The 10,944-nt window shown below is 40.3% G+C and overlaps 1 protein-coding gene across 1 annotated transcript; it reads right to left on the bottom strand.

The window, feature by feature from the left end:
* Nucleotides 1–6,244: 6,244 nt before the first annotated feature.
* TCEANC (transcription elongation factor A N-terminal and central domain containing) lies at nucleotides 6,245–7,568 on the bottom strand. Its single transcript, XM_009278530.2, has one exon. It carries the CDS (start codon nucleotides 7,562–7,564, stop codon nucleotides 6,482–6,484), a length of 1,083 nt encoding a protein of 360 aa, XP_009276805.1. The 5' UTR covers nucleotides 7,565–7,568; the 3' UTR covers nucleotides 6,245–6,481.
* Nucleotides 7,569–10,944: the final 3,376 nt, after the last annotated feature.

Genomic DNA, 10,944 nt, shown 5'->3' with positions numbered 1-10,944 from the left:
GGGCAGAATCACCTCCCTCGACCTGCTGGCCATGCTTCTTTTGATGCAGCCCAGGATACGATTGGCATTCTGGGCTGTGAGCACACGTTGCTGGCTCATGTCCAGCTTTTCATCCACTCATACCCCCAAGTCCTTCTTGGCAGGGCTGCTCTCAATCCCTTCATCCCCCAGCCTCTATTGATACCGGGGGTTGCCCCGACCCAGGGGCAGGACCTTGGCCTTGGCCTTGTTAAACCTCATGAGGTTCACACAGGCCCACTTCTCCAGCTTGTCCAGGTCCCTCAAATTTTTAAAATTCTAGTTAGAAACAAAATTCTTAAACTTCTGTGATAAGATGTATTTTTATTTCTTTTACATGGGAACATAAAAGAAAATAGGAAAGGACCATGCTGTAACCATGGTGTTACTCATGGTTAAAACACACACATGTATGCTTGAGGATCAGGAACTGAAGGCCCTTTTCATTTGTGTCCACCCTGTTACTATTATTCATGTATGTAACAAAACCAATAGTTGCTGTAGAACGATAAAAAACTGCAGAACAAATAATGCCACTGATAGGGCTGGTCACATGAAGTATACCTGCCAGATCTTAGTAACAGACAGAAGAAAATGCCCAGCTAAGATGTGGTTTGAAACACGTACACCAAAATCACTCCCCTTTTAAACTGTGCAAACAGCGTAGGGTCCCGACAGTGGGTGCTGTGGGCTCTGCCCCTGCCCGAGGCTGCTGCCTGACTGTCCCGGTGGTGGTGAGCAGGGCTGGGGCAGTGCCTGTGGGGGCAGCCGCCTCAGGGTCCCCCTGCCAGCGGGAGTCACATTTTGGCTCGGGCCCTGTCCGAGCCCGGTGGCCCCGGTCCTGCACCCCACCTCGTGCCCCAACCCCCATTCGACACCCAGCCCCACCTCAGCACAGCCTCCTCCCCGCGGACTTGTCCGGTGCTCACTGGAGTTTTGGCTGATTATTGTCACTGGACCTGCCTTGCTCTTCTTGTTTGGGTGCTGTGGGATGGTGACCCTTTTTACTGAAGTCACTGTCCCTGCGCACCTTGTCACCCACCCTCTGCTCCTGGCTCGCCTCCTCTTGTGCAGCAACCCACCCTTGCTGCTCCCTCACGTGCATGTTCATCTGAAAGCTGACCTTGCACCTTAAGGATTTTATTCACAGAGTTGAATTCATGAAGAGATAATTGTTATGTCACGTGCTAGCAAACGGCAAAATAACATCCCAATGGCAAATAAAGGGCATTTTTTTGTGTGTATGAAAAAGTTCTGTATCAGCAAAGCTCTCGTATAATAGAGCTTGTGAATAATGCTTTTTACCATCTGTAGTTGGCAAGGAGACTTCGTCCCATCCTGGCAAGTGATGACATGGTCTCAATAAAACATGACTTTGTCACCTCCTGGCTGAATTACAGCAGTACAAAATAAGGGGATATGAAGTCATCTGCCTTTATGGCTCTGCTAATACCAGAATGCAGCAAGCCAGCCCCCAAGCAATCCAAGAAATTATCAAAGTGCTCTTGTTTCTTTCCTTATCTTCCAGGCACTCGATGAACTGGGCCATTACACACTGAAGATTCCCTGAAGGACTGTAATTCAACATATTTGCTCCTTAACCACAGCCTGTTACCAGGTAACTTTTCTTTTTGCCAGAAAGAGAGCTGTTCTTTTTTTGTTTAGAGAGTTGTAGTTCTTGGCTTTAGTAACAAATGTACATAGCACAGCAGACTGAAAGGAATACATTTTAAGTAAACAATAAACAGCACAAATTTCTTTTTGGCTTGGAAAGGAAGAAAGAGTTATAAACAACAAATGGCAGCCGAGTACCTCCCTGAAAAGTGCTACAGTAAGAGGGTTATGAGAGATACGAAAGGCCCTCAACAGAATGAAATGAAATGGATCTGGCCGTGGATCTCCAGGAACCAGAAGGAGTTTTGTCACCGGTGTTAAGGGAGCAACATCGACTCCAACTAATAAAGCACTTCTCAAAGTAATATTTTTGCTTTTACATTGAAAGTTATGTGAAATTCACTTGTTAATTTAGCTCTCATCTTCTGAAGACACATATTACAAGTTCTGCAGCTACAGGCCGCTTGAGCTTTGAGTACAATCTACATTTAAGACCTTATTGCTACTATTAAATCACAGGATTCAAGAAGCAGCTGAATTTACAGCGTCTCTGGAAAACCCAGTGAAAACAAATACAGACGTTACCCTTATTCGGCACACATTTGTCCTATGTCTGTGTGGATCACCTCTAACGTCATGCTCCTTTGTGGAGCAGCATCATGGATACGCTAAACATCGTACCAAAATTAATTGTCTCTGCTTAAAAAAGTTAAAAGATCTTTTTCCCATCTGGAACAAACTGAAAAAAGACAATTTCAACAAAATAAAAGAATCTCACTTTTCAAAGCTTTCCTTTTATTCTTGTTTCTGGCCTCTGATACTCCAGTCATCTATACCCTCCTGCTGGCGCATACGCTGTGTAGTTGCAAGTTGACTTTTTAGAGCCATTTTGAGCCAAGGCATACAATCTTATCCAGTCAAACATTTTAAGCCTGCGCAGTTACACAATCTGGGTAGGAACAATATAACCTATTGACAAACTGCGGCCTGGAGCAGTACTTTGCTTAGCGAAACTATGACCACACCTTTTTAAATAAGAGCAATGATTTACTTGAATGACGGTCTCTCATATTTGGCACTTCATGCCTTACAGTATTCTGATACATAGTGGCACATGAAACTACCTGACATCTACATTCTACTAAACCTTTCAAGTAACAAGGATTAGATACACAGATGGAAAAATGGCCAAAGTGGTAATAAACTGTATTAGGTAAAAATAACCAATGGCATAAGATGATCAAGAAGGTAATACAGTAATTCATGATTTTGTATACAGTTTCACTAACTGTTAAGTGTGAAGTTGCGGGCAGCGTGTCTATCAGCATGAACTAGGCATAAAGTGAAACCGAACCTAGATGAGCTTTTCACCAGCTCTGGACTAACAAAGCCTCATTTCCGATAGATTTGTGTCCTCGGCATACTTACAACGGGCCCAGTTCACTCTCCCTGCCTCCCAATACTTTCTGCTCCTTTCTGCCAGTATTCCCAGATCTCCTCCTTGTCCCAGACTACTATCTGTGCAAGCAGGAGCGTATTTTGTGCCTGGCTTTTAGGTAATGCTAACAACCTAGCAACAATGTGTGTGTTGAACCAGCTGCTAGCAGCTTAGACTAGGTAACTCCTGAATAAAGGTAAGGGCTCCATCTCTTTCAATAGGAACAGGAATTCTTTTCATGATTACTGGATTTCACAAAATTTACAGATGTATTCTCATCTTTTAATGTCTAGCTTTAACTGGATTAGTTACAAAGCCAGCTCTCAGGTTCCATTGTTATTGGGAAGGCAGGCAATGGAGGAATACCTGCTCACAATGTATTACCATAGAAAACAACTTTAAAATGCTGAGTTTGCAACTGCGAGGGTACTAAGGACCCGCTCTAAGAGTTCTAACTGCTTTCGGTTTGAAATGGACAGAAGGAAGTTAAGGGATAGTTTTAAGAGAGGCATGGTTATAATCTATTTTTTGACTATTTGTACTTACTGACAGTTGTTTCTATACCATAAGCTGCAACTGCAGTTGTTAGTAACTGGATTTTATTATTTCCACATCTTAGAAGAAAGGGCAAAATGCGAAAGGCTAGAACCAAATGACCCTCTCGCTGCTGCAGGTACGGCTCACTCAGATCCGCAGTGAGGCAGGCTTGCTCAATGATTTGAAAAAGTTTTAAGATATCCGCTGTTTACATTTTCTTAGCTGCTCAGTAAACATGGATCGGTAGAAAATCCCAGTCATGTTGGGGCATATAGCTTAGCACTATACATTTAGTGATGGGCAGTTCAAAAGAAAACGATGTTACACATTATGTCACAAATGTAGTCTGTATTATGGCTACAAATTTTACCCTTGAAATATAATCTGTCAAAAACACTGTCCATGCCTTGTGACATTTCCCCTCGCCAAGACAAAACTTGGATGAGCTGGACATTACTGGAATGGCTTCAAAACCATCTGCAGGCAGAAATTATTTATAAGTGTCCATTGTTCACAGCTAAAATAAGGTCTCCTGCTACATGGTGTTCTGACACAGCACCGTACTAGTGTACAGCTCTCCTCAGCAGGACCGTGACCTTCAAAATGACAGCACACAACTCCAAGCTTACTGTGAACCAGTAACACAGAAGTGTTTGCTTTCCTATGGTTTTATTGAAAGCTAAAAATAATACTTTGCACAGAAGTACTTCCACTTAAACAAGCAAGACTACTTGTAAGCATCAATTCCAGCACATGGGTAAGGGCTGGGAAGGAAGGTCAGATATTAACTGATTGGTTACACAGTTGAATACTGGGGGTCTGGCCTAATGCTTTAATATTTCTTTTACATCAGTGCAATTCCACTAAAACACACATTTTCACATGATAAAAATCTAGGTAATGCCACAGTAAATCACACCGTGAAAGTTAACACTTCACAGGATGGAAAAGATTTTTCTTGGTTTTTTCAGTAGGAGCATAGTAAGTGCCTCTTTGTAACAACAGGTTACACACCGTTTTCACCATATACAGATAAAAGCCTGTCTTCCGTTTTATTTTCAGTCCTGGCTGGCTTTTAGTTCACCAACAGCTATTTTCTCATCTCGTGCCCCTAACTCCTTTCTCTGACAGGCCATGTGGCTGGAGGGCTCCAGGGCAGTGCCTTAGCCCAGAGAAGCTGACCAGCCTCAGCTGTGTTACAGCTAGATGGGTGCAGAACTGTCCTTAATTCCTCCAGCAAATACGCACCAGGTTTCTCTGCTCAGCTGATGCATTTTAGCCTTGAACTGCAAAATGCCTGCTGTGCATTTGTAAAAGATATCTCCACTGATGCCAAGTATGCAGGTTTATTGTGTTTATACAATAGGGTGAAACAAAACGCTTTCCCCTGTGCCTAAAACATGACTTTGGCAATTTATTGACCCATTTCACCATCTCGTCCGTACTCCAACGAGGAAACTCATTATGAAGGTTATGTTTCCAAACGATACTACTGCTCTGCTGCAAGGACCTAACCCCTCAGGCAGGGCAGACTTACTCTTCACTGCATTTCCTTAGGTCTGCGAGTTGACACATTCGTGTGCTCAGAAAATTTGGACTCAATGCAAGACCCATTTCCTCTCATTTAAACATTTACAGTAACTCAGAAACAGTGACGAATCCAAAACAGGGACACACAGTATGAACATAGTCTTCTACAGACCAACAGACAGCTGTGAAAGATACCCAGACTCGGGTGGTTCTCCCAGTCCAGAAAAGAAACATCTCCCTGATTTCCAATACATACTCCATTCAAAGTATTCAGATAGCCGACTTGAAGTAATTTTAAGTTTTCCAGAAAAAAAACAAAAACAGGGCTATTACTGGAGTGAGAAGAATGCTAAGGTGGTATTTTCTGATAAATAAATGCTTCTAGTATACCGCCAGTGAGAATCCTGTTGACTCTGGAACAAAAACATGTATAAAAACTTTAGCTATTAGATTTCCTTCTATTCATTTTTTCTGGGTAACCTGCACTATATAAAAACATTAATTTGCTCAGTTCAGGACAGATGTCCCAGTTCAAGAGAGGATATCCATTCAGACAGTAATTAACTCTTATTAACTTCCTACCTAAATTTAAAAATGTATTTACATATTTTTCTGAAATAAACCATTGCCTGATCTTGCATTAATTTCTTAACAGTTGCAGGACGCACCATCTTATATTGCAAATCTGAACTGCAAACTGATAGATTGTCACAAGTCATATTTTCCTCCCAATAGCTATAAAAAGCTAAAGCAGAATTTCATTTTTGCTTTCATTTGCTAGCTGCCTTTTTCCCCTTTTACACTTTATTTTTCATTCCTTTTTTCTTTTATAGACATTACCTCTCAAACCAACTTAATAATCTAACACTTACTTGCAAAAAGTGATTTAATTAAAGAGTGAATCCATGCTGAACATTCTGCAATGCACGCAAGTATGTGAACTGCAGTTTTGGAAACAGTTTGTTTACTGTAAACAAAACTTATGATCTGTGAGAGAACTCCTGCTGAAGATAATGAAAATTCCAAGTACTCAGTACCTTGGGGAAAAAAATTGCAGCACTTGGAATATTTTTAATGGATTTACTAGTGAATATTCCTCCCTGATACAGTGTAACAATTTTTCCCCTTTTTTCTTTTATTTTTTCACATATTGACATTACTTAAAACCACATAGATTTATTCAAGTCATCTTCAAAAAAAGCTTAGCAATTTTTTACAACTGATTTTGCACTTTTTAGTGGCAGCATCTACATAATACCAATACAAAATTTTAAATTATACAGTTCCAACAGAGATACTTTCTTATATCTATGTTTCTAAACCACTTATTAAAGAGGGATAGCGTTACAAACAAATCCATCTGCTGTGATACCACTGTTCTCCACATTCATTACAAATAACGTAAGTCAACATCTGTTCATCTGGATTTGTGTTTCGCACCCAACCTGGAAGAAAAAGAGTTCCTCTGGCGATCATAGTGACAGTGCAATCAAATTTTTCACAGCGCCTACACTTTATTTTGTTTGTCTGTGTGCCATTAATAACTTGTGGAAGCTGATGTTCCTGAACAGATGATTCTGTGTACAGAGCCCTGAGCTGTTTCAGTTCATCACTGGCCATTTCCATCACTGTCATCTCAGCAAAAGCCTTTGGACTCAACGTCCCTGAAAAAAGGTTATGTTTTAAGTGGCAACTTTTAGGGTTCTTCAGGTTAGAGATTTTGCTTCTGATGCAATTTTTATACTTTTTGTCATTTTTAGCATGAAGAGCAAAAATATGTTCTTCGATTTCTTTAGATAGCTCTAGCAATTTATCAGTTTCTTCTTCGTCTTTGGCAGAACCAGTCAAAGCATTATAAAGAAGATCCGTACATTTACTCCTCAGAGCTCTCATCGGATCCTGCTGCAGACTTGCTTCGTTAACAAGAGGTTTAGAATCTTCATTATCAGTGTGTTGTTCCTCAAAAGAAGAAAGCTGATTCATGCTGCCTTCTGTGTCACTACATACCACATTTTTAACAGTTTGTGATGGGACCAAAATTTTAGAACTAGTAGCATCTAATGCCTCCTGCTGACGTGGTCCTTCGGACAGCGACTGCCCTTGAGGAACCACACTGAGATGTTCAGTTTCCTCTTTCACATACACAGAAACTGACTTTTTAACTTGCATTGACTGAGCACAGTTATTCTTGTAAAGTGTTTTCCACCTTGATAATAACTGCTTTGCTTTCTTTTTCAACATTGCTGAAGGGCAGCTCTTGAGTACCCTGTATACAGCCTTGGCAACTTCCGTCCCCTGCAGATATCCTACAGTCATATCAACATCTTCAAGTTCTTTAAGATGATCCTCAATATCTTGGAAATTGTTCTCAGACAGTAGCTTTTCAATACAATGGGCTCTGTGTACAATATTTTTCTGGTCAGACATTTTTAAACCTGAAAGCGAAAAAATGTTTATCATATTTATTGCAGTTATGACATTAATTCATTTTCTATATATTCTCACAAGGTTTTCTTTTTATTTTACACTATTTTATTTGTATACATCACTGGTTTTGCCAGCTTTTTCTTGAAATGGTGTATAGTCGAGTTAGTGGAGCAAATGCAAAATGCAGAGGAGCCTGGGTCCTGGAAAAATGCAAGAGGGCATGCTAGTCTAACTCGTGCAAGGAAAATACTAGCAGAACGGAGAGCCCACAGGGACTTCTGCGGGGGTAGGGTTAACAATTTAAGAAGTCGGGTGTGACACTAATTTTTAAGGAAAAGCATAGTGTCTTGACAAAACCCACACTAACAAAGACACTGCTAGCATAGTAAAAATGTTTGTCATACCTGTTTTTCCATGCGTGCACACAACTACAGAAGTTCACAGGGAGATTCTCAACAACTACAAGAAGGTAGGTAACTACACAACCACGCTGCTGTATGAGATTACAGGTAGAAGTTGCACTGTTTGCGCATTAGTAGACTCTAGTACCGCTGGACTACCAAGAAGCAATGAGTTCTGAAATTCAGCATTTTTCACCAAAAGCGCCAGATGATCACCCGTTGATGTTTAAAATCTAGACACTGTTATCAAATGATACGCTTTCCAAAAAATAAAAAGGAGGCTTTATAGGCAACGTATCTCCCCCTCCTCACACATACAGAGAAACAATAAAAATAGTAGTAGGGTTTTAACAGTACTGGTGTCAACAAATTGAATTTAATAAGAATGCTGTTTTCGGAAAATCAGTTTGTTTTTCTGTCACAGGAATTTAAAGTCTATTAAAAACCATGCCTAGGACCTTCTGCTATAACAGCTATTTGAATAACATAATGATCTCACGCTGTTGAACACATTCTGTAATAGCTTCCCGATAATCTCCAAAGGCAGATTTGTAAGTAAACACTGCACTAACTTCATCTGAAAGTTGCAATGACATGGAAGTTTACTGCAAGACTCCAAACCCAGGGAGATTACTGCTGTCATCCTTCCAGAATGCATATGCACAATAACCCTCCTCAGAAAAACTGACTTAAGTCTCAGCTTTTGGGAACCTGTATTTAAACCTCTTTTCCCATTTTTCAGTTTTCAAGCATCTGACTACAAATTAACTCAGTACAAGTTGCAATGATACAGAATAATAGAAAAATCAAAGTGGGTCCAAAAACTCCACATTGTAAGGTGCTTTTTTGGTTGCTGGCTTTGGGGGGTTGTGTGTTCGGTTGGTTTTTGTTTTTTTAAAATCAGTCACTCCTGCAACTGTACCTTAACTTACCAAGATTTTTTCACAAATCCTTATAATAAATGCTGAGATGTTTGGCTACCTGTTCTTTTATTTTTAATAAAATCTGCAAGTTTCCACTTGGTTTCTCATAACAAACCCTTTAGTTAAAATCAAATATGTAGGTTTTGGCATTAGAAGACTAATTTGGAGTAGGAAGCAATGTGTAGCACAGCTATGTTTTTCACAAATTTGTTTGGTTTTGCCACTGTCGTGTATATGTTGTAGCCTGTATAATGGAGAATCATTAATACATGCAGAAATTAGATATATGCATTAAGGATGGCCCATAAAACATACAAAGTTAGAAAGTTTAGGAAAACTTGCACACTCACATTGTTTTAGTTAATATTAACTTCTACAGCAGACAGATGAGACCTGTGAATTGTTTTTTTCATTCCAGCCTTTTTCCTCAAGCCTTTGTACTTCAAAAGAATAAAATTAACCAGCTAATGTGAGCATGCTATCTGACCAAAAACCACTGACCTAAATGACTTTTTCAAGCACCTGGTGGAGATGTCAGAGTTTTCAGGCCTTTTGAGGAACTTTTATATGTCACCATAACTTGATATTAGGGATTTCTTCAATTACTAAACAGTAAGTAGCTGAACACATTTTATTGGGAGCTGCAAAGCGAAGGTTTGGGGCTACTCTGCAGCAAGTTTAAGCAAGTGAGTCTGACGTAACTCAGTGGACCTTAAGCCCCAAATGCCATTCTGGTCCCTACATGACCCTCAACCTTTCACTTGCTATGCAAGAGATCACACGTTACATCTCTTCCGAAAGTTTCTCTTTATAGCTGCTAACAGAGAAGCAAGTCGGACTAGTAAACTTTTAACTGAGGTCCCCACCGCTGCCCTTTCCCTTGCTAGCTCTGGCATCATATTACAGTTTGATTATCAGGGCAGGGCAGCTCAAAAATAGTGACACCCACAAAACAGTTTGAAAACAGTGACATCTACAAACTCCTAATTGCTATTTTTGGAAATTCTTAAGAGTTAAAGACACATCCCTCTATATCCTAAAAAGTGCCTATTTCCTTACAGCCGTAGCATTAGTAAAGCAGGCTCCCATATATTCTGACGCGTTAAATGAAAAGAAAAAGGGGATTTCAGAATGCAGAGTCTCATGGCTTGAATAACATCTCCTTCTGATTCCTTTTTATCAAGCCCTTTGACAAAAAAATGCTCAGTGCATTGCTATGTGCAAATTTACACGCACAGAGAGTTAATACTACTAACGTTATTCTGTTTGCTGAAAAGGTGAATTAAATGTAGAATGCAGAATTGAATGGTGTGTTGTGAATCTTAAGTGTTCCTCTTTTCTTAAGAGTTAGTCTTCTAAATTTGTGCACAAAACCAGTGTGTTGTCTGAAGTTGCATACATCCTGATTCTACTCCAGAAAAAATCATCTGCCTGATAGAGACTGATACAAGGCTAGCAACACATGTCCATGTTTGAAGGAACTCATAAGCAGATTTCTTGCACCATCACTGTTTCCATGATGAAATCTCCTGAGAACGGCGGGGAGAGGAGGGACAAGTGATACAGCTGGGTAATTTGCATGCTCTGTTGCTTTCTGTGACCACCAGCCCAGCTAACTTGTTTTCTGCATGACAGAAATAAGTTCAAACTTTAGGTAGGGCCTCAGAGCTCCACAAAAGAAAAGGACAGAGAGAGAGAGCGCGTGCACATAAACCTCCATCTGTTTCTATAATCCTGAACCACAGACCAACCAGACCTCCACAGTGAATGATCTCTGCATTCACTTAACCTGTATTTAAACAGCCCATTCTTGTCTGACATTTTGAAGTCCTGTGAAACCTCAATAATGGCTATTACAGAAACTGATTTACTACTCAAGAAGTTTCAGAATCAGAGAAATAGGATGCATTTTTCAAATACTTAGGTTGAACTCCATGTGTCGGCATACTGAAAAGCACATATAATTGCATCCTCACTCAGCTGTTCCGCTGCAGGAACATGCAGAGGCTGTGTGAGTGGAAAGAGGTGTTTTCTTATGTAGGGCAGCCATCACTAC

This window comes from Aptenodytes forsteri, unplaced genomic scaffold (genome assembly GCF_000699145.1).
Source record: "Aptenodytes forsteri isolate BGI_AS27 unplaced genomic scaffold, ASM69914v1 Scaffold434, whole genome shotgun sequence".
Lineage (NCBI taxonomy): Eukaryota > Metazoa > Chordata > Aves > Sphenisciformes > Spheniscidae > Aptenodytes > Aptenodytes forsteri.
This window is presented reverse-complemented; position numbering and strand designations above follow the sequence as displayed.

Excerpts from the sequence above, each read along its gene's own strand:
- TCEANC (XM_009278530.2), bottom strand. The coding sequence starts at position 7,564 with ATGTCTGACCAGAAAAATATTGTACACAGAGCCCATTGTATTGAAAAG.